At 51.1% G+C, this 23379-nt stretch overlaps 1 protein-coding gene across 1 annotated transcript in view; it reads right to left on the bottom strand.

Annotated features, from left to right (window-relative positions):
- The window catches only part of SSH2 (slingshot protein phosphatase 2), a 153597-nt gene that overhangs the window by 91420 nt on the left and 38798 nt on the right, over window positions 1-23379 (bottom strand). Inside the window, exon 2 of the mRNA XM_081337793.1 lies at window positions 6024-6067. Coding sequence (XP_081193919.1) covers window positions 6024-6067 — 44 coding nt within the window. The remainder of the gene's footprint in view (window positions 1-6023; window positions 6068-23379) is intronic.

The following is a 23379-nucleotide window of genomic DNA, read 5'->3' as shown; positions in this document are numbered from 1 at the left end:
AGGGATGGAGCACCCACGTCTTTCTGGTGGCCAGCTGTTCCACTGGTTAATTGTCCTCACTGCCAGGAAGTTTCTCCTGAATTCCAGGTTGCTTCTCTCTTTGGTTAGTTTCCATCCGTTGCTTCTTGTCCTGCCTTGAGGTGCTTTGGAGAATAGCTTGACTCCCTCTTCTTTGGGGCAGCCCCTCAAATACTGGAACCCCCCCTCGTCCTTCTCTTCATTAAACTGGACATTCCCAATTCCAGCAACCGTTCTTTGTATGTTTTAGCCTCCAAACTTGCTCAGCGCTGGCCTGGAGGCTTCCCTATCATCCAGTCTCTTGATTTTTGAACATCAACACAAGGCTTTTATTTATTTTTAGGGGAGACGCCGGGAATTGAACCCAGGGCCTTTTGCAAAGGGAGGGATTATCTTGTGAATTATGCCACAGCTTGGCTATCTGCACGCACATCCTCAAACTCCTATTCATCAAAATATATATATATTTTTCTCCCCTCCACCGATGACCTTAATGCTAGCTGGTGTGCTTGGCTTCTGTGTTTGTGTCTGTGTGTGTCTGTGTGTGTGTGTGTGTGTGTGAAAGAGAGAGACACAGAACGGATAACGACGTCAATCACACCTTTTTCTTTTTTCGCACCACTGACACTATTTTCCTGACACCACGAAGAAGAAGAAGAAGACGGAGAAATGGAGGAAGGAAGCTGTTATTTTGCCGCTCCGTGCCAAGATTTTGCCGGGCAGAATCTGAAAAGCGTGTGTCTGTGATGTTTATGGTGTTTGGAAGATAACCGCTTTGGGCATATTTCAAATATTTTCTCGATGGGAAAGGGCTGTCTGGGGCCGACGGGCCGGCTGACCTCTGGACTGAATTTCCTGTTGCAAAGCTGGGAATGGCGAGGTCTGGAAAGAGAGAAAATCCCCAGGAAAAACTGGCCTGCAGAAGATTAGCTGAGTGGGGGGCTGGGGGTGGGTGGGGGGGGGGTTCTTCCTCTGATTTGCAGATAACAGTTTCTTCCCAGGGAAATATTTGGCCTACCTTTTTTTCCCCTGCTCCCCCAGCCTGGAAATATAATCTGGTTTTTAAATAATCTGATCAGCGGGCTGGAGGCTAAAACATATCAGGAACGGTTGCTGGAATTGGGTATGTCCAGTTTAATGAGGCGAAGGGCGAGGGGGGACACGATGGCAGTCTTCCAGTATCTCAGGGGCTGCCCCAAAGAAGAGGCAGTCAAGCTCTTCTCCAAAGCGCCCGAAGGCAGGAGAAGTAGCAACTTATCAAGGAGAGAAGCAACCTGGAATTAAGGAGAAACGTCTTGACCATTAGAACAATTAACCAGTGGAACAACCATTCCAGAGAAGTGGCTGTTCCAGTCTCTTCTTAAAAACATCTGGTGTTGGAGCACCCACAACTTCTAGAGGAAAGTCATTGCAATGATTAATTGATCTGGGATTATAGAACAATTAACCAGTGGAACAACCTGCCTCCAGAAGCTGTGAGTGCTCCAATACTGGAAGTTTTTAAGAAGAGACTGGACAGCCATTTGCCTGAAATGGTATAGGGTTTCCTGCCTGAGCAGGGGGTTGGACTAGATGACCTCCAAGGTCCCTTCCAACTTTATTGTTGTTGTTATTGTTGTTATTAATCACAGTCAGCCAGATGTTCAGACTGGATTTGGCATTTTTGTCTACCTATCGAGTCCTTACTACTACTACTACTATTACTAATTATTATTATTATTATATGAAACTTTTATTCATAAAACATGAAACTCAAGTCAACTGAACACTCAAATTGACTGGCACTAATGATTGACACGGGTTGCTGCCAGCATTCTAGGTATCAACCAGGTATCATTATTATTATTATTATTATTATTATTATTATTATTATTATTATTATTATTATTATTATTATTATTATTATTATTATTATTATTATTATTTTATTTATTTATTACATGAACCTCAGTTGACTGAACACAGATTGACTGGCGCTGATGGTTGACACGGGTTGCTGCTAGCATCCTAGGTACCAACCAGGTACCTCCTTAAAATGTAAGATGTTCCGAGTAGCACAGTTTTTTTTTGCAGCATTGCTGGAGTTATTGCAGGAAGTTGTTGTTGTTGTTGTTGTTGTTGTTGTTGTTATTATTATTATTATTATTATTATTATTATTATTATTAAGACACAGGACCTGTCAACATTCCCGAAACCTCCTAAGCAAAAGACTCCACCACCCTCTGGATACAGAATTTCCAGATCTTTCTTTTGTCTCCTACACACACACACACACACACACACACACACACACAGACCTTCATTCCTGATGGTGAGAAAACGGGGATGCGGCAAAATTGAAAAATCGGCTCTGCTCGCTTTCACCCACCGCAGGGAGGCAGGGAGTTTCCTGAAGGATCCATAACAACGTTTCCCATCGCCAGCCGAAGCCAACAAAGAACAGTTTGCAAACCGCAACGGCTGAATTCACACCGAAACGAAACAAACACAACCGTCTCACCTTTCTGGATTTGCGCTCTACTGAATCAAAGGGCTACAAAAGGTAAGCCAGGAAAAACAAAACAAAAAGCAAAACCCTACAGGTAGTCCTCGAATTACGACCATTCATTTAGTGACTGAACTTACAACGGCGCTGAACCTTATGGCCGTTTTTCACATTTAACGACCGTCACAGCATTCCTCGCGGTCCCGTGATCACAATTTGGGCGATTTTGGCAACCGGCCTGTATTTATGACGGTCGCAGCATTCCGGGGTGGGCTGGGGGTGTCAGGTGGTCCCCATTTGCGGCCTTCCCAGCCGGCTTCCGACCAACAAAATCGATGGGGAGGGGGAGGCAGGATTCGCTTAAGGACTTTTGTGATTCACTTAACAACCGTGGCAGAAATTATTATTATTATTATTAATTTATTTGTATACCGCCCTTCTCCCGAAGGACTCAGGGCGGTGAACAGGGCAATACATGTTAAAAGACAAAATACAAAAATGAAAAGAGATTAAACAAAGTGCCCACAACTATAACAATAGATTAAAACACATTAAACAATAATAAAAACCCAACCCCATCCCATCAGGCCAGGCCGGCTTGTTCGCGCCGGAAGGAGCGCAGGTCGAGCTGCCTGATTCAATTTAACAGTAATCTGTTTAACGGCCGTGGCAAAAAAAAAAGGCTGTAACAATCAGGTGCTGTTCACTTATTAACAGCCACCTGGCTTAGGGATGGAAATTCTGCTTCCAACTGTAGTCGTAAGTTGAGGACTACCTATATCAAGAATAAAAGTCGGAGGCTTCGCGTGAAAAGGCCCCACCATCATCCTCCTCCTCCTCCTCTCTACAAACTCCCTTCTTGCTCTGATGATGTTACCTAATCAGGTAATGAAATGTCTCAAGGAAACAAGCTCGAACCCCAAGGAGGCCACAGCACTCCCCCCCCTCTTCCTCCTCCTCCTCACAAACCCCCATCTCTTCTAGCACTGATGATGTTCCCTAGTTGGGTCATGAAACGTCTGCAAGGAAGAAACCCAGCTCAGAGAGCACTGAGGACCCCAGAGTCGTCGTCTTCCTCCTCCTCCTCCTCCTCCTCCTCCTCCTCCTCCCCCTCCTCACAAACCCCCATCTCTTCTAGCACTGATGATGTTCCCTAGTTGGGTCATGAAACGTCTGCAAGGAAGAAACCCAGCTCAGAGAGCACTGAGGACCCCAGAGTCGTCGTCTTCCTCCTCCTCCTCCTCCTCCTCCTCCTCCCCCTCCCCCTCCTCACAAACCCCCATCTCTTCTAGCACTGATGATGTTCCCTAGTTGGGTCATGAAACGTCTGCAAGGAAGAAACCCAGCTCAGAGAGCACTGAGGACCCCAGAGTCGTCGTCTTCCTCCTCCTCCTCCTCCTCCTCCCCCTCCCCCTCCTCACAAACCCCCATCTCTTCTAGCACTGATGATGTTCCCTAGTTGGGTCATGAAACGTCTGCAAGGAAGAAACCCAGCTCAGAGAGCACTGAGGACCCCAGAGTCGTCGTCTTCCTCCTCCTCCTCCTCCTCCTCCTCCTCCTCCCCCTCCTCACAAACCCCCATCTCTTCTAGCACTGATGATGTTCCCTAGTTGGGTCATGAAACGTCTGCAAGGAAGAAACCCAGCTCAGAGAGCACTGAGGACCCCAGAGTCGTCGTCTTCCTCCTCCTCCTCCTCCTCCTCCTCCTCCCCCTCCCCCTCCTCACAAACCCCCATCTCTTCTAGCACTGATGATGTTCCCTAGTTGGGTCATGAAACGTCTGCAAGGAAGAAACCCAGCTCAGAGAGCACTGAGGACCCCAGAGTCGTCGTCTTCCTCCTCCTCCTCCTCCTCCTCCTCCTCCCCCTCCCCCTCCTCACAAACCCCCATCTCTTCTAGCACTGATGATGTTCCCTAGTTGGGTCATGAAACGTCTGCAAGGAAGAAACCCAGCTCAGAGAGCACTGAGGACCCCAGAGTCGTCGTCTTCCTCCTCCTCCTCCTCCTCCTCCTCCTCCTCCCCCTCCTCACAAACCCCCATCTCTTCTAGCACTGATGATGTTCCCTAGTTGGGTCATGAAACGTCTGCAAGGAAACCACCCAGCTCAGGGGGCACCCAGGACCCCACAGTCCTCCTCTTCCTCCCATCATTGATTCTCAGGGAGGACTCACACCCTGGACGCTATCTCTTTACTTTCCTACCATCCGGTAAGAGATATAGGAATATAGCCAGCCGTACCAACAGGCTGAAAAATAGCTTTTATCCGTGGGCTGTTAGGCTTTTAAACGGGACATGATCTCTGTGAACGTATGCAGAATTGACTTGGGAGGCCGGTGTGTGTGGTGTAGTTGGTTCACATGGTGTGGTAGGATGGAGGGTTTGTGGTCACTGTGTGTTGGGGGGGGGAAAGCACGGGGGGGGGGAGGCTCAGCTAATCTCAATGTACACATGTTGTACTTTGACAGTAAAGGTTTATTTATTTATGCTCCCTTGCTGGGTGATGAAACATCTGCAAAAAGTCACCAAGCTGAGAGAGCTAAGGATCCCACAGTCCTCCCCACCTCCTCCTAACACTGATGATGTTCCCTAGTTGGGTCATGAAACGTCTGCAAGAAACCACCCAGCTCAGAGAGCACCAAGGATCCCATAGTCTTCCTCCTCCTCCTCCTCCTCCTCCTCCTCCTCCTCCCTTCTAGCCCTGATGATGTTCCCTAGTTGGGTCATGAAACGTCTGCAAGAAACCACCCAGCTCAGAGAGCACCAAGGATCCCATAGTCTTCCTCCTCCTCCTCCTCCTCCTCCTCCTCCTCCTCCTCCTCCTCCTCCTCCTCCCTTCTAGCCCTGATGATGTTCCCTAGTTGGGTCATGAAAGGTCTGCAAGAAAACCACCCAGGTCAGAGAGCACCAAGGACCCCACAGTCCTCCTCCTCCCCCCTTCTGGCACTGATGATATTCCCTAGTTGGGTCCTGAAACGTCTGCAAGAAAATCGCCAAGCTCAGAAGAGCATCAAGGACCCCACAGTCCTCCTCCTCCTCCTCTTCCTCCCATCACTGATGATGCTCCCTTGCTGGGTGATGAAACATCTGCAAAAAGTCACCAAGCTGAGAGAGCACCAAGGATCCCACAGTCCTCCTCCACCTCCTCCTAACACTGATGAGGTTCCCTAGTTGGGTCGCGAAACGTCCACAAGAAACCCCCCCCCCAGCTCAGAGAGCACCAGGGACCCCACGGTTCAGCCCTGAGCTACATCCACGATCCGGCCTCCAGGCCTCTGCCACCTTCTCGCGTGGCTGTTGGCAGGATGAACCTCCTGTGGCCAGCCACAGGGTGGGGGGGGGGCAGCAGCAGGCCGTCTAGCAGCCTCCAGGTTCACACCTCGCTTCCGACTGGGCGATGCCACCTGGAGAGCAGTTTGGCCGGAGGCCGATCCCTCACCTGGTCCAGGTGGGCCTGTGTCCACCCTAACCGGCTCCCTTCCCCAGCAGCCCAACCCCTCGGCACCCTGGTCAAGACGTACCTCCTCGGCTGGAAGCGGCTGTCGTCCTCTCCGCTGTCGGCCTCCTGGATGAGCAAGAGAAGAAGGGAGAAGAGGTTAGTCCTCAACTTACGACAATCGACGGCCACACCGATCCTTGCCCTAACACGAACCCCCCCCAAAAAAGCCCGCCATCAAACGCCTTGCAGTTGCCACTTCAATCAGGAAAAAGGCCCGATTTCATAAAAGGCAGAGGTCCTCGGCTTACGGCAGTTCGTTTAGCGACCGTTCCAAGTGACGACGGGCCTGAGGAAAGCGACTTTAACGACCGGTGTTCAGACTTAACGGCCGTTTCGGTCATGCGATCGAAATTCAGACGCTCGGCGACTGAACTCGTATTTACGACGGTCGCAGCGTCCCGGGTGTGTGTGTGTGTGTCACGTGATCCCCTTTGGCGGCCTTCCGACAGGCAAAGTCCAAAGGGGGGGAGGAAACGAGATTCGCTTAACGACCATGCGGCTAACTAACTTAACAACTGCGGCGATTGACTTAACAACTGTGGCAAGAAACAGGATAGGGTTTCCTGCCCGAGCAGGGGGTTGGACTGGATGACCTCCAAGGTCCCTTCCAACTTGATTATTATCATCATTATTATAAGAATGGACGTACAGTGGGACAAAACTCACTGAGCCGCCGTTTCACTTGGCGATGGAAGCTTCGCGCTGTTTAGCTGTCCTACTTCCCAATTACAGGGTAGTCCTCAATTTACAACAGCTCGTTTAGTGACCCTTCAAATTATGACGGCTCTGGGAAAAAGTGACCCACGACCATTTTTCACAGTTACGACCGTTGCCGTGTCCTCCCCCCCTGCTCGCGTGATCCGAATTCAGACCCTTGGTAAATTGGCTCACATTTACGACGGTCACCGTGTCCCCGGGGCATCCCATGATCCCCTTTGACGACCTTCTGACCGGCAAAGTCAAGGGAATATAACCGGATTCATTTCACATCCAGGTTGCTAACAGACCACCTGCAGTGACTCGCTTAACGACGTGGGGAAGAAAGATTGCATTCATTTCTTCTTGGGTTTTTATCTCCCGTTGACTTTTCTCTTTCTTTTTGTTCTGTTCCTATCTCTAGTTTTATTGCTATATTGTTGCTTTAAACACTTTCACCCAGAGTCATCTCGGCTTCCCGCATAAATCAAACAAAGGAATTATTTGTACACATAGCCTGTGAGCAAGATGGGCTGTTTCTAAATCTGGTAGGTTAAATTAAAAAAAAATGAAATAAAATAAAGTAAATGAATGCAAGAGGCTGATGGAAGAGGTCTGGCCTTCTGAAGATTTACAACGTCCTTCCCCCCCCCCCCGTAACATTTCCTTAGAACAGGCGCTCTCCAAACTTGGCCACTTTTAAGACTTGTGGACTTCAACTCCCAGAATTCCCCAACCCCCAGCGGGACTAGAACTCCCCGTCTCCTGCTGATTGGCCCAAAGTCACCCAGCTGGCTTTCATGCCTAAGGCAGGACTAGAACTCACGACCTCCTGGTGATTGGCGCAAAGGCGCCCAACTGGCTTTCATGCCTAAGGTGGGACTAGAACTCACAACCTCCTGGTGATTGGCACAAAGACACCCAGCGGCTTTCATGCCTAAGGTGGGACTAGAACTCACTGTCACCTGGTAGTTGGTCCAAAGTCATCCAATTGACTTTCATGCATAGGGCAGGACTAGAACTCACAGTCTCCTGGCGATTGGCCCAAAGTCACCCAGCTGGCTTTCGTGCCTAAGGTAGAACTAGAACTCACAACCTCCTGGTGATTGGCACAAAGATACCCAACTGGCTTTCATGCCTAAGGCGGGACTAGAACTCACAGTCTCCTGATGAATGGCCCAAAGTCACCCAGCCGGGTTTTGTGCCTAAGGCAGACTAGAACTCACCGTCTCCTGCTTGCTAGCCTGGCGCCTTCACCACTTCACCAAACTGCTGCCTTAACCAATAGACCAAACTGTGTATGGGTGGTCCTTGACTTACAAGCATTAATTGCTGCTCAAAATTGCTGCTGCTAAGTGAGAGGTTGGTTAAGTGAGTTTTGCCTCGTTTTACGACCTTTTGCCAGAGTGGTTAAGTGAATCGCAGAAGCCGTTAAGTTAGCAACATGGTGGTTAAGTGAATCCGGCTTCCCCAGGGACTTTGCTTGCCTGGTGGTCACAAAAGGGAGTCACACGACATCCCCAGGACCCTGCGACCGTCATAAATACGAGTCAGCTGCAAAGCATCTGAATTTTGGTCCCGTGAAACCGGGGGATGCTGCGACGGTCGTAAGTGTGAAAGATGGCCCATGGTCCCTTTTTTCATTGCCGTCGTAACTTTGAACGGTCACTAAACGAGCGGTTGTAAGTCGAGGGCCACCTGAAGTCGACCAGGGGACTCTGTGAAGCATGGTTCCCTGCTTTGGAGGGTAGCCAAGCCCAGCATCGCTGGCTCATGAAGCAGAAGTACCGGCCCTGGTGGGGAAAGTCCGTGGACGTGTCCTTGCGTGCACGAAAAAAGCCAAGTTCTCCTCCGGGCTTTGCCAAAGCAGGCCTGGGAAAAGAACCGGTTCCAACAAAACACGGATCTCCGGGTGAGAAAAAGCGCTACTGAATTGTGTGAGTCGTTGTTGTTGTTAAACTGGGCCGGGCCCCGGGCTGTGTGATGTGCTGGTGCAGGCAGGGAGTTGACTCGTGGCCCTTCTGATGGAAGAGATGATCAGGCAGGGCTGCTGATTGACAGGCTGGCAGGATGCGGGAATTACTCTCTGCCGCACAGCAGCGGGCAAAGCAGGGCTGGACGGGGCATAGGAGAGTCCCCCGAGACCCCCACAAAGGCACAAGCCCACGACTGTGGCCTTCCCCAGTAGAATCACAGGGTGGAGGGCGGTTTAGGGCAGGGTTTTCAAACTTCTTAAGCCCGGGGTGGACTTCCAGTCCCAGAATTCCCCAGCCAGCCTGCTTTAAGAGGGGTGGGCTTCCACTCCCAGGATCCCCCAGCCAGCACACTTTAATATGGGTGGGCTTCCGCTCCCAGAATTCCCCAGCCAGCCTGCTTTAAGAGGGGTGGGCTTCCACTCCCAGGATCCCCCAGCCAGCACACTTTAATATGGGTGGGCTTCCGCTCCCAGAATTCCCCAGCCAGCCTGCTTTAAGAGGGTGGGCTTCCACTCCCAGAATCCCCCAGCCAGCATGCTTTAAGAGGGGTGGACTTCCACTCCAGGAATCCCCCAGCCAGCCTGCTTTAAGTGGGGTGGACTTCCGCTCCCAGAATCCCCCAGCCAGGATGCTTTAAGAGGGGTGGACTTCCACTCCAGGAATCCCCCAGCCAGCCTGCTTTAATATGGGTGGGCTTCCGCTCCCAGAATCCCCCAGCCAGCCTGCTTTAAGAGGGGTGGACTTCCACTCCCAGAATCCCGCGGCCAGCCTGCTTTAAGAGGGTGGGCTTCCACTCCCAGAATCCCCCAGCCAGCACGCTTTAATATGGGTGGGCTTCCGCTCCCAGAATCCCCCGGCCAGCCTGCTTTAAGAGGGTGGGCTTCCACTCCCAGAATCCCCCAGCCAGCACGCTTTAATATGGGTGGGCTTCCGCTCCCAGAATCCCCCGGCCAGCCTGCTTTAAGAGGGGTGGGCTTCCACTCCCAGAATCCCCCAGCCAGCGTGCTGCTTGAGTAATTCTGGGAAGTGAAGTCCACCCCTCTTAAAGCGTCAAAGTCCGTGTAAAACACCGATTCAAGGGCAACCCTCTGGCAATGCACACAATCTGTTGCCCTTGAGGTTCTCCGTCCCCTGAGCATAAGCAGAGGGCTCCGCTGCCTCTTTTTTTCACTCACTGCCACTTATTGCCAGCGTGGACCTTTGGGTGGCCGGCCAAGGGAGGCTACTTTGAGCAGGGACAGCCCAAACCAGACTGACTCAAGCCGCACCTTTAGGATCTGCCACATGGGGGCAGCAGAGGGCAGCTGCTGGCGCGGTGGAACTGTTGAAATGCGTTTGAATATTAGTATTACTGTAGTAACCTAATATTAGTGGTAACCTAATATTAGTATTATGCTGAACTGTGTTCCAGGGTCTTGTGCCCGTCAGAGGGGTCTGGGTTGGGTTCAGGAACCGATAAAACTCAGGGTGAAATTGCTACTTTTCCTGTTCTACTTGGGTAAGGAAGGGGTGCTTTATAAAGAAATAAATGCTGAACACCCGAATCAGAATAGAACAGAGCCGGAAGGGACCTTGGAGGTCATCTAGTCCAACCCCCTGCTCAGGCAGGAGACCCTATGGCATTTCAGACAAACGGTTGTCCAGTCTCTTCCTTAACACCTCCAGGGTTGGAGCGATGGATCCCACCAGGCTCAAGGTTGACTCAGCCTTCCATCCTTCCCAGGTAGGTAAAATGAGGACCCAGATTGTTGGGGGCAATAAGCTGACTTTGTAATAATGCCGCTTGGGGGGTGTATGAAAGCCCTAATAAGCAGGCATATACATAGAATGAAGGCTGTTGCTAAGCTTGTAAGCCGCCCTGAGTCTTCGGAGAAGGGTGGGATATAAATGGAATTAAAATAAAATAAAATAAATAAAAAAGTGATCAAGAAGAGAATACAACCTGGCATTAAGGAGCAATTTGCCACCAGACGTAGTGGGGGCTCCCAAAACTGGAGGCTTTTAAGAAGAGACTTGACGACAGCCGTTTGTCTGAAAGGGGAAAAAGTCTCCTGCCTGAGCAGGGGGATGGACTGGATCAGGCCTTTTCTACCTTTTCACCCACTGTGCCACTTTTAGGATATGGCAACATCCGAGGACCACCGGTCACCGAGCAAGGGGTCAAAAACTTGATGACCAAAAAAAAAAAAAGTGATGAAGTGCAGGTAGTCCTCGACTTACAACAGTTTGCTTAGTGACTGTTCGAAGTTACCATGGCACTGAAAAAAGTGACCCCCAAGCCACAGCCGAGCAAGACACCCGCCTGCCCGCCCGGCAGCACTCTTCCTCCGGTCCGAGGTTTTCATAGTTGTGAGCATTTTTGTTGAGGATTGGCAGTGGGGGTGGGGTGGGGGGTGTTTGGTTTTTATTCTTCCCCCCCCCCCCGCCTCCCACCATCTGCTGGGTGGTTGCAGCAGGTTTTGGTCCCTTCACATGACCCTGGGACACGGTGACCGTCATAAATATGAATCGGTTGCCAAGCATCTGAAGGTAAATCACAAGACCCTGGAGAGGCTGCAACATTCCAGCTGATCGGCGCTTCTTCTGGGCTCAGCAGAAGTCCCAGGATCGGTGCTGAGCTCCAGCTGGATCCTGGCGCTTCCGCTGAGCCCCGACAGCCCTGCAGCTCCATCCGTCTCTCGCTCAGGCTTCTGCGGTGCTGCCACCGGTTCGGCTCATTCCCCTCCCCGGGTACCACTTTCCTAGGATGGCCGCGTACCACCTGCCAGGTGCCAATGTACCACTGGTGGTACTCGTACCACCGGTTGTAAAGCCCAGGACTAGAAGACCTCCAAGGCCCTTTCTAACTCTGTTATTTTGTTAATTGGCGGAACGACCTGCCTCCAGAAGTTGTGAGTCTTCCACACTGGAGGTTTCTAAGTAGAGATTGGACAGCCATTTGTCTGTAATGTTATGTAAGGTCTCCTGCTTGTTGGACTAGATGACCTCCAAGGTCCCTTCCAGCTCTTTGTTTTTCTGTTAATTAATCAATCAATCAATCAATCCATCAGTGGGAGTTGTGTTTTGCTCCATCAGTGGAGTTCTTTTAAGAGGAGACCGGACCGCCACTTGTCTGAAATAGTAACAGGGTTTCCAGCTGGTGCAGGGGGTTGGGCTAGATGACCTTGGAGGTCCCTCCCAACTTTGTTATTCTGCAAGGAATCCAAGCTAGGGATGCAAGAGGCAGAGGAAAGTCTCTTGGATCCTTCAAGGACTTACAGAACTCTTGCCAGAAAAGTAGGAACTCCTGGGCCAAATTACTAGCCCCAGCAATTTCCCCCCCCACACACACACACACACCGCCGTCCAGCCAGCTGGCTCGGACTACTTAGGGCAGTCGATGGGAAACATCTGGGCTGGAGAGATGCGGGGTTTTGCAGGCGAGGGAAACACAGCGGTCAGGCGCACGGGCACGGCGCTAAGCCTTAATTCCGTGTTTGTTCGTTTCTTTTTGTCCTATTTGATGTAGTGTAGATCGGAGGCGCTGACCCTCGGAGAGTTGCAGGCAATGAAATTTCATAAGTCTGCCGATTAGGCTGCGTTCCAAGTGACAATAAAGTTTATTATTCTATTCAACCTGCAAAGCAGCGATTTGGACAGGCGCGTGGAGACTTTTTGAGTCCATCCTTCTGCCCGGGGCGGGAATCTTCCCTCTGAATCTCCCCAAAGGGTGGTTGTCCAGCTTTTCGTTGAGCCCATCTAGTGAATCCTAGAATTCTACAGTTGTGGGGGGGGGGAAACCTCAAAGATCCTCAAGTCCAGCCCTTGGCAATTTTGCAGGAAAAGCAACTCCATCGTCCAGCCTCTTCCTGAAAAGCTCCAGAGACGGATAATCCACCCCTGGTTCTATTGCTGTTGAGAACTGCAAATTTTACTTCCGGCTGGTAGGTCCTCGGCTTACGACTGTAACAGAACTTGGCCCCGAACCGTGACGGTTAGGGTGATGTCTACCGTCATTTCCAAAAGTGGCGAAATGACCGATCATAATTTGAGAGCTGGCCCTCGACTTGCCACCATTTGTTTCGTGACTGTTACAATGGACCGTTTTTCCACACTTACGACCGTTCTAGCATCCCTGCGGTCGCGGGACGGAAATTTGGGTGCTTGGACACTGGCTCGTATTTATGACGGTTGCAGCGTCCGGGGATCCTGCAATCCCCAAAGTTAACCCCAACCCAAGCCGATAACACCGCAAGCCATGATCCTGTCACCACAGGCCTTTGCACCCCGTTATAAAATATGCTCCGGTGCCAAGGGCCCAAGCTACCATCAAACAATCATAGGGGAGGTATGCCTTGGTTGTGAGAGCACAGGTCCTAAGTCCCTTTCCCCAAGGTTGTCATAACTTTGAACTGTTGTTAAATGAACAAGGCTTCTCTGCATCTGGTTGACCTTAAACCAGGGGGTCCCCGACCTGTGGGCTGTGGGCCATTACCGGGCCGCAAGCTGTTGGCACTGGGCAGCATGAGTGGTTGGCTACTGCATTCACGTTTGCGCGCTCACACACCCCATTCGTGCTAACATCACAGCGTAATGCTGGCGGTAGTGATGCCGCGGACATCATGCGGACGCTAGCGTTGTTGTAAGCGCACACTTCCTTCCACACGCGCTAGTAGAGCAGCATCACGCAGGTGCTGTCATTGCCGTGCGCGCACACTCCCCCCATTAGCGCTAGCTTCGTGGGCACGAAGGGCACGAGTTGGCCAGCGGCCGGCATAACCCCTTGCCAACCCTGCCGGACTCTTCAATTTCTGTTCTCCCAAGGTCACACACACACACACACACACACACCCATTCAGAACAGCTTTTTGGCCCCACGTCTCTCGAGCCACTGATCTCCACCGTGGCGCCACGGGGAATTTTACGATGTTACGATTGTTTGGGATTGAAATCCGGGGACGTTCATGGCTGTCACGGTTTTACTGCGGATGCTCGATGGATCGCAACGCATGTCATGCCATGCCGTCTGGCGCTTGAGCCGGAATGCGAGAAGCATCCCAGGAACTGGATTTCATGCCAAAAGAAGGGGGGGGGCAGAGGGAAGGAGGAGGAGGAGAGGCTGGCCCGGGTCACCAGGAAAAACAGCTGTTCTCGGTCGGTCTGCAGGCGGCTGCCAAGACGCCCTTGGCTGGCCCGCTTTCTCGGCCCGGTTGCTCCGGAGGAACAAGAGGTGCCGCTTCCCGACACGTCTGCTCTGCACTCCTCCTTCCCCCCCCCCAAAAAAAAAAACCCATCTTCCTTCTTCCTTCCTCTGAGTCCCAGGTGCCCCGACCCCGGGACAGGGCAACCCTGCTGAATACAGCTGCCGTGAGAATTTGGATCCCACGATGCGGGGATGTACAAGTGGGGAAAAGGGTCGTAAGAGCAGGGGTGGGATTCAGCCGGTTCGCACCACTTCGGCAGAACCGGTAGCTTGGTTAATTTTGTGGCCCGGACCCAGAACGGACTTCCAGAAACGGCACCACTGGTCGTAAGTCCCGTTTTTCACTGCCGTTGTGACTTCGAACAGTCACTAAACGATATCAAGGACTGCCTATAACTCAGGGGTCTTCCAATTTGGCCCTGTTATGACTTGTGGACTTCCACTCCCAGAATCCCTCAGCCAGCATGCTTTCAGAGGGGTGAACTACACCTCCCAGAATTCCCTAGCCAATATTCATTAAGACGGGTGGGCTTCCTCTCCCAGAATTCCCCAGCCAGGATGCTTTAAGAGGGGTGGACTTCCACTCCCAGAATCCCCCAGCCATCATGCTTTCAGACGGGTGAACTACACCTCCCAGAATTCCCTAGCCAATATTCATTAAGACGGGTAGGCTTCCACTCCCAGAATTCCCCAGCCAGCCTGCTTTAAGAGGGGTGGGCTTTCACTCCCAGAATCCCCCAGGCATCATGCTTTAAGAGTGGACTTCCACTCCCAGAATCCCCCAGCCAGCCTGCTTCAAGACTGGTGGGCTTCAACTCCCAGAATCCCCCAGTCAGCATCCACCTATCTTAACCTCTGCAGATCCCTGGTCTCGCCCTGCAGTGCTGAGTTCAACTGAGCCACAACGATGGAGAGGTTCCCTTTGGTGTGTAGAGGCAGCGTTTCAGCTGTTGTAGCTAACAGCTACTAACGCGCCTCTTAAAAGCTATGTTACACTTGGCAATTTTGCGGTTTGGAAGCCTTTTGCAATGTTTTGGCTCTCCTCCCTCCTCTGGGGAAACAAACAAACACAACAATGATTTACTGCCATGTGCCTTTGGCCCAGGAGTGGCCCAGCCACAACTAGAACTGCCATTTAAACTTAAAACAAAACTGGAAGTTATACAAAGCTGGTAAAACCGATGTATGACACGGTGGAGCAGCAACGGCCCTAACAATAATAGGCAGGTACAATGTGTGTTGTCACGTGGGACCACCGAACGCCTCCGCCCCCCCCCCCGAGCTCACTTTGCGAAGAGATTTCCCCGGGAGTGTTTTTCAGACGTGGCAACTTTAAGAGCCACGGACTTGCGACTCCTAGAATTCGCCACGTGTGAAAAACACTGGGCTGGATCTGTGTGTTTGGGTGTGTGTAAATATTTTTGGGGGGGGGGACGCGGTGGCTGAGTGGGTTAGGACGCTGAACTTGTCGATCAGAAGGTCGGCAGTTTGACGGGTCGAATCCCGAGTGCCGCGTAGCAGAGTGAGCGCCTGTTACGTGTCCCAGCTTCTGCCAACCTAGCAGTTCGAAAGCACGTAAAAATGCAAGTAGAAAAATAGGGACCACTATGGGTGGGAAGGGAACAGCGTTCCGTGCGCCTTTGGCATCCAGTCATGCCGGCCACATGACCACGGAGACGTCCTCGGACAAGCGCTGGCTCTTCGGCTTTGAAACGGAGATGAGCACCGGCCCCTAGAGTCAGAAACGACTAGCACGCATGTGCGGGGGAACCTTTACGTTTAAATATTTTTTTATTCTACAGTTTTACAATAGTAATATCGAAAACAAAGTTAGACAAAAAGAGACAGGCGTAAAGTGGAAGGCCAAAGGAAAGGAAAGGAAAAGAATATAAAAAGAGAAAAGAAATATACAGGTGACTTACGACAATTCGCTTATGGACTGTCTGAAGTTACAGCGGCCCGGGAAAAACTGACTTAGCACTGTTTTTCACACTGACGACCGCTGCTGCAGCGTCCCTATCATCATGTGATCAAAATTCAGAGGCTTGGCAACTGGCATGTACTTGTGACTGTTGCAGTGTGCTGGGTTCCTGTCATCCCCTTTACGACCGTCTGACAAGCCAAGCCAGTGGGGTGGAAGCCACATCCACTTAACAACCATGTTACTAACTTAACAACTGCAGTGATTCACTTAGCAACAGCGGAAAGAAAGGGCGCCAAATGGGGCAAAACTCACTTAAGAATTGTCTCGCTTAGCAACACAAAGTTTGGGCTCAATTGTGGACATAAACCGAGGACTGCCAGTATAAGTGACTTCCAGTTTTCATCACAAGTATAAAGAAATTTAGCTTCGAACGTTACAAACGTGTCTTTAACTCTAAACAAATCCGTAAAAACATCAATTTCTCAGTCCTGGTCCGTAAAGGGTAGCCAGAAATAATGACACATCTTGTTTTAAACTTGATCAAATAAACCAACTTTAAATTCTGTTGCTTCTAATATTCTCAATCTTTACTTCATTCAAATGTTGTTTTTTGGAGTGGGTTTCTGTTGCTTTTTTTCAAGACTTCAACAACTCTTTTTTTGGTAAAAGCAACAACACAAAATATCCAGGTCGTTTTCCTGGGTTTGTCGTTTAGAATTTCCTTTTTAAATTTTAAAAACCTCCGCCAGTTTCTTTTTGTAAATCCAGGGAAACGTGCTTTTTTTAAAGTCGTTTCCCCCCCCCCGCCTGTCAGTTGCAAATCCATTTCCGATACCGCCTCTATCTTGTCAGACAAAGTTTGTTTTATGACTGTCATTTCTTCAAAACAATATCAACACGGAGTTGTTGATATTGTCAGTCTAATAATATTTTCTGATTCCATTGTTCAAATGTCTCCTTTAGCGTTTGTACTGTCACAACACTTTGCATCACCGTACACACCTTGCATTTATTTCCTTTACCCAAACTCTAGTCTCCAGTAACGTTCAGATTTTTGCAATCGTAATTTTTTTTCCTTTGGTTACCTCTTGCGAAATGCAAAACAAGTTCTATTTCTCACGGGAAGCACGTTATGATTAATTCCAAAATCTTACTGTGAAACTTCCAAATTTCCGTTCTGTATATTTCTATATTTATCTGCACCTTTAATCCATTAACAAATTTCTAAGTGGGGTTTTGTTTGTTTTTTTGGAATAGAATAGAGCTGGAAGGGACCCTTGAAGGTCCTCTAGTCCAGCCCCCTGCTCAAGCAGGAGAACCTCATCCCATCTCAGACAAGTGACTGTCTAGCTAGCCTCTTCTTGAAAATCTCCAGTGATGGAGTTGAAAGTTCAAAACATTATTTTCTGCTGTATGTTTCAGATTCTGAAGCTTGTGGTTAACATTAAATACGTTTTAATTTTTAACTGTGTAGTTAATTTATTTTGGGGCTGTTATTTAATTCTTTTTTAAATTTTTGTATTGTTGTTTTTTTATTGTTGTCAGCCGCCCTGAGTCCTTCGGGAGATAGGGCGGCATATAAGTCCCAAAAATAAATAAATAAATTTCCTATTCTTCGGGACTAAAGGCAGAACTTGCCCAGAGTTTTCAAGCTTGCGATTCTGAAGGTCTTTAAGAGCTTAAAAGTACTTAATATAAGCGATTTCCAGAAATGGTTAGTAAGGGAGGTTTGCCAAGCCAGTGTCCGGAGTTCCTCCATGGAGGATTTAATTGGTAAGCCCCTAGGTCTCCACCACTTCTCAGTGCTAGAAGGGAGTGGGGTTTGTTCTCTGTCTATATACAAGTGTCTCGGCACTGACTTAACAGCAAACAACCACCGAATCAAGGAAGAAGCAGCGAGAACACGCCTGCCCACACTGGCAAAGCAAGCCAATGTATGTAAACAGAGCAAGCCCTACTTCCTTCCAGCACTGATGACGTTCCCCAGTTGGGTCATGAAAGGTCTGCAAGACAACCACCCAGCTCAGAGAGCACCAAGAACTCTACAGTACTCTTCCTCCTCCTCCTCTTCCTCCTCTCCTCCTCCTCCTCCTCTTCCACCTCCTCCTCATCTCCTCCTCCTCCTCTTCCTCCCATTCCCTTCTAGCACTGATGATGTTCCCTAGTTGGGTCATGAAACGTCTGCAAGAAAACCACCCAGCTCAGAGAGCACCAAGGACCCCACAGTACTCTTCCTCCTCCTCCACCTCCTCCTCCTCCTCCTCCTCCTCCTCCTCATCTCCTTCCTCCTCCTCTTCCTCTTCCTCCTCCTCCTCCTCCCTTCTAGCACTGATGTTGTTCCCTAGTTGGGTCATGAAACGTCTGCAAGAAAACCACCCAGCTCAGAGGGCACCAAGGACCACACAGTACTCTTCCTCCTCCTCCTCCTCCTCCTCCTCCTCTTCCTCCTCTCCTCCCCCTCCTCCTCCTCATCTCCTCCTCTTCTTCCTCCTCCTCTTCCTCCTCCTCCTCCTCCCTTCTAGCACTGATGATGTTCCCTAGTTGGGTCATGAAACGTCTGCAAGAAAACCACCCAGCTCAGAGGGCACCAGGGACCCCACAGTCCTCCTCCTCCTCCTCTTCCTCCTCTCCTCCCCCTCCTCCTCCTCATCTCCTCCTCCTCCTCTTCTTCCTCCTCATCTCCTCCTCCTCCTCTTCCTCCCATTCCCTTTTAGCACTGATGATGTTCCCCAATTGGGTCATGAAACGTCTGCAAGAAAACCACCCAGCTCAGAGGGCACCAGGGACCCCACAGTCCTCTTCCTCCTCCTCCTCCTCCTCCTCTTCCTCCTCTCCTCCCCCTCCTCCTCCTCATCTCCTCCTCCTCCTCTTCTTCCTCCTCATCTCCTCCTCCTCCTCTTCCTCCCATTCCCTTTTAGCACTGATGATGTTCCCCAATTGGGTCATGAAACGTCTGCAAGAAAACCACCCAGCTCAGAGGGCACCAGGGACCCCACAGTCCTCTTCCTCCTCCTCCTCCTCCTCTTCCTCCTCTCCTCCCCCTCCTCCTCCTCATCTCCTCCTCCTCCTCTTCTTCCTCCTCATCTCCTCCTCCTCCTCTTCCTCCCATTCCCTTTTAGCACTGATGATGTTCCCCAATTGGGTCATGAAACGTCTGCAAGAAAACCACCCAGCTCAGAGAGCACCAGGGACCCCACAGTCCTCTTCCTCCTCCTCCTCTTCCTCTTCCTCCTCTCCTCCCCCTCCTCCTCCTCATCTCCTCCTCCTCCTCTTCTTCCTCCTCATCTCCTCCTCCTCCTCTTCCTCCCATTCCCTTTTAGCACTGATGATGTTCCCCAATTGGGTCATGAAACGTCTGCAAGAAAACCACCCAGCTCAGAGGGCACCAGGGACCCCACAGTCCTCTTCCTCCTCCTCCTCCTCCTCCTCTTCCTCCTCTCCTCCCCCTCCTCCTCCTCATCTCCTCCTCCTCCTCTTCTTCCTCCTCATCTCCTCCTCCTCCTCTTCCTCCCATTCCCTTTTAGCACTGATGATGTTCCCCAATTGGGTCATGAAACGTCTGCAAGAAAACCACCCAGCTCAGAGGGCACCAGGGACCCCACAGTCCTCTTCCTCCTCCTCCTCCTCCTCTTCCTCCTCTCCTCCCCCTCCTCCTCCTCATCTCCTCCTCCTCCTCTTCTTCCTCCTCATCTCCTCCTCCTCCTCTTCCTCCCATTCCCTTTTAGCACTGATGATGTTCCCCAATTGGGTCATGAAACGTCTGCAAGAAAACCACCCAGCTCAGAGAGCACCAGGGACCCCACAGTCCTCTTCCTCCTCCTCCTCTTCCTCTTCCTCCTCTCCTCCCCCTCCTCCTCCTCATCTCCTCCTCCTCCTCTTCTTCCTCCTCATCTCCTCCTCCTCCTCTTCCTCCCATTCCCTTTTAGCACTGATGATGTTCCCCAATTGGGTCATGAAACGTCTGCAAGAAAACCACCCAGCTCAGAGGGCACCAGGGACCCCACAGTCCTCTTCCTCCTCCTCCTCCTCCTCCTCTTCCTCCTCTCCTCCCCCTCCTCCTCCTCATCTCCTCCTCCTCCTCTTCTTCCTCCTCATCTCCTCCTCCTCCTCTTCCTCCCATTCCCTTTTAGCACTGATGATGTTCCCCAATTGGGTCATGAAACGTCTGCAAGAAAACCACCCAGCTCAGAGGGCACCAGGGACCCCACAGTCCTCTTCCTCCTCCTCCTCCTCCTCTTCCTCCTCTCCTCCCCCTCCTCCTCCTCATCTCCTCCTCCTCCTCTTCTTCCTCCTCATCTCCTCCTCCTCCTCTTCCTCCCATTCCCTTTTAGCACTGATGATGTTCCCCAATTGGGTCATGAAACGTCTGCAAGAAAACCACCCAGCTCAGAGAGCACCAGGGACCCCACAGTCCTCTTCCTCCTCCTCCTCTTCCTCCTCTCCTCCCCCTCCTCCTCCTCATCTCCTCCTCCTCCTCTTCTTCCTCCTCATCTCCTCCTCCTCCTCTTCCTCCCATTCCCTTTTAGCACTGATGATGTTCCCCAATTGGGTCATGAAACGTCTGCAAGAAAACCACCCAGCTCAGAGAGCACCAGGGACCCCACAGTCCTCTTCCTCCTCCTCCTCCTCCTCCTCTTCCTCCTCTCCTCCCCCTCCTCCTCCTCATCTCCTCCTCCTCCTCATCTCCTCCTCCTCCTCTTCCTCCCATTCCCTTTTAGCACTGATGATGTTCCCCAATTGGGTCATGAAACGTCTGCAAGAAAACCACCCAGCTCAGAGGGCACCAGGGACCCCACAGTCCTCTTCCTCCTCTCCTCCCCCTCCTCCTCCTCATCTCCTCCTCCTCCTCTTCTTCCTCCTCATCTCCTCCTCCTCCTCTTCCTCCCATTCCCTTTTAGCACTGATGATGTTCCCCAATTGGGTCATGAAACGTCTGCAAGAAAACCACCCAGCTCAGAGGGCACCAGGGACCCCACAGTCCTCTTCCTCCTCCTCCTCCTCCTCTTCCTCCTCTCCTCCCCCTCCTCCTCCTCATCTCCTCCTCCTCCTCTTCTTCCTCCTCATCTCCTCCTCCTCCTCTTCGTCCCATTCCCTTTTAGCACTGATGATGTTCCCCAATTGGGTCATGAAACGTCTGCAAGAAAACCACCCAGCTCAGAGGGCACCAGGGACCCCACAGTCCTCTTCCTCCTCTCCTCCCCCTCCTCCTCCTCATCTCCTCCTCCTCTTCTTCCTCCTCATCTCCTCCTCCTCCTCTTCCTCCCATTCCCTTTTAGCACTGATGATGTTCCCCAATTGGGTCATGAAACGTCTGCAAGAAAACCACCCAGCTCAGAGGGCACCAGGGACCCCACAATTCTCCTCCTCTTCCTCCTCCCCCCCCACACACCAGGCGAGGGTAGGGGGGGGGGAAAAGCAGTCTGAGAACCCCTTTTCCCAGCTAACACAGTTTATTCCAGGCTCAGCGAGCTGCCAAACGTTGTTAGTCGGAAAAAAGGGCTAGGCCGGGCTGGCTGCTCATCGTTTCTAAAGAAAAGAGACGTCGGTCGGGCACCAGAAGCTTCGGTGCTCCGGATGTGCAAACCACAGTCAAGGTTCACCGCGTGGAGCCTTTGCGAAAAGCAGAGGCAGAAAAGCGGAGCGGAAAGTCAAAGACTCCCCCCCCCCAAAAAAAACACAAGCCCCATTGTTCCCAACCGGAAAAGGGGGCTCGTTTGCCCCCACCCCACCCCCACCCACAGCTGCCATCTCCAAACAGGTTTCTGGATTGTTTTTTTCCGGCTGCCAACAACACCGAGAATTGCCCGACAGATGAATGGATTTCCTGCCCCCCCCCCAACTTAGAGAAGGAGGTGGGGGAGGCACATGCTCGCAGCTCCTCCGGTTTCCAAGAAGCCCGTTGTTCCGCCAGGCGCAGCAGCATCCGTGCAGCTGAGCTTGCAAGAGTCGAGTCAGTTTGGCCGTGGTTAAAGGAACCAGGCCAGAAACCGGGAGGCGGTGAGTTCTAGTTCTGCCAGCCGGGTGACTTTGGGCCATTCACCAGGAGACGGTGAGTTCTAGTTTTGCCTTAGACACCAAAGCCAGCTGGGTGACTTCTGATCAATCAGCAGGGGACTGCGAGTTCTAGTCCCGCCTTGGGCACGAAAGCCAGCTGGGTGACTTTGGGACAATCACCAGGAGACGGTGAGTTCTAGACCCACCTTATGCATAAAAGTAGGCTGGGTGACTTTGGGTCAATCACCAGGAGGTGGGTGAGTTCTAGTCCCGCCTTAGTCATCAAAGCCAGTTGGGTGACTTTGGGCCAATCACCAGGTGATGTTGAGTTCTAGTCCTGCCTTAGACATAAAAGCCAGCAAGGTGACTTTGGGCGAATCACCAGGAGATGGTGAGTTCTAGTCCTGCCTTAGGCATGAAAGCCGGCTGGGTGACTTGGGGCCAATCACCAGGAGCCGGTGAGTTCTAGTCCCGCCTTAGGCATGAAAGCCGGCTGGGTGACTTGGGGCCAATCACCAGGAGTTGGTGAGTTCTAGTCCTGCCTTAAGCACAAAAGCCATCATAGAACCTTGGGCTAGTCCCTCTGTCTCAGCCCAACCACCTCACAGGGTTGTCGTTGTGAGGCAAACAAGACAAGGAAGGAATAGTCAGTAAGTTTGTCACCTTATTTATACAAATAGTAAAAGCGGGCTACAAATACGTATGTACATATACATACACGAGGTGTGCCAATGGAAGGCTCCTGGAGGCACACTTAAGGAACTTGCGCCAACACCTGGCATCCTCCAGATTTCTTGGGACCACAACTCCCAGAAGGCCCAGCCCGCTTGGGGATGCAAGCTCCAAAGCGCCCAAAGGCAGGACAAGAAGCAACGGATGGAAACGAATCTAGGAGAGAAGCAACCTAGAACTAAGGAGAAACTTCGTGATAGCGAGGACAATTAACCAGTGGAACTCCTGGCCTCCAGAGGTGGTGAATGCTCCAACACTGGAGGTTTTTAAGAAGAGACTGGACAGCCATTTGCCTGAAATGGTATAGGGTTTCTTGACTGAGCAGGGGGTTGGACTAGATGACCTCCAAGGTCCCTTCCAACATCATCATCATCATCATCATCATCATCATCATTATTATTATTTGTTAGATGTTTTGTGCCAGCCATGGCAGTTCCCCAAAGAGGTCATCACATGGGAGCAAAGAGGCACCTTTGCTCCCACTGGTGGGTCAGGGGTCCCCGGCCCCTGCAACCCCATTGGCGAGAGAGTTTTATGGTAAGGGAGTGGCTGAGACCCCCCATAAAAACCTCTGCTCAGGGGCTGCTCTGCTCTCTGCACTCTGCACACTTCTCTCTCTCTCACGCAGGCATGGATGCCTCCATGCCAAGGAACTCTTTCTCTCTAATCTATTGTTGAATAAAGCTTCATATGATTGCATCTCTGCGTTCTGCCTTTTTTACTTGGAAGCACCTTAACGATCCATCGACCTCTCGTGAGGCCATCTCACATTATTATTATTATTATTATTATTATTATTATTATTATTATTATTATTATTATTATTATTATTATTATTATTATTATTATTATCATTATTAAATGGCCCTTAGCA

This window comes from Vipera berus, assembly GCF_964194415.1.
Source record: "Vipera berus genome assembly, chromosome: 1".
Classification (NCBI taxonomy): Eukaryota; Metazoa; Chordata; class Lepidosauria; order Squamata; family Viperidae; genus Vipera; species Vipera berus.
The sequence above is the reverse complement of the archived record's forward strand: the minus strand, read 5'-3'. Positions and strand labels throughout refer to the sequence as shown.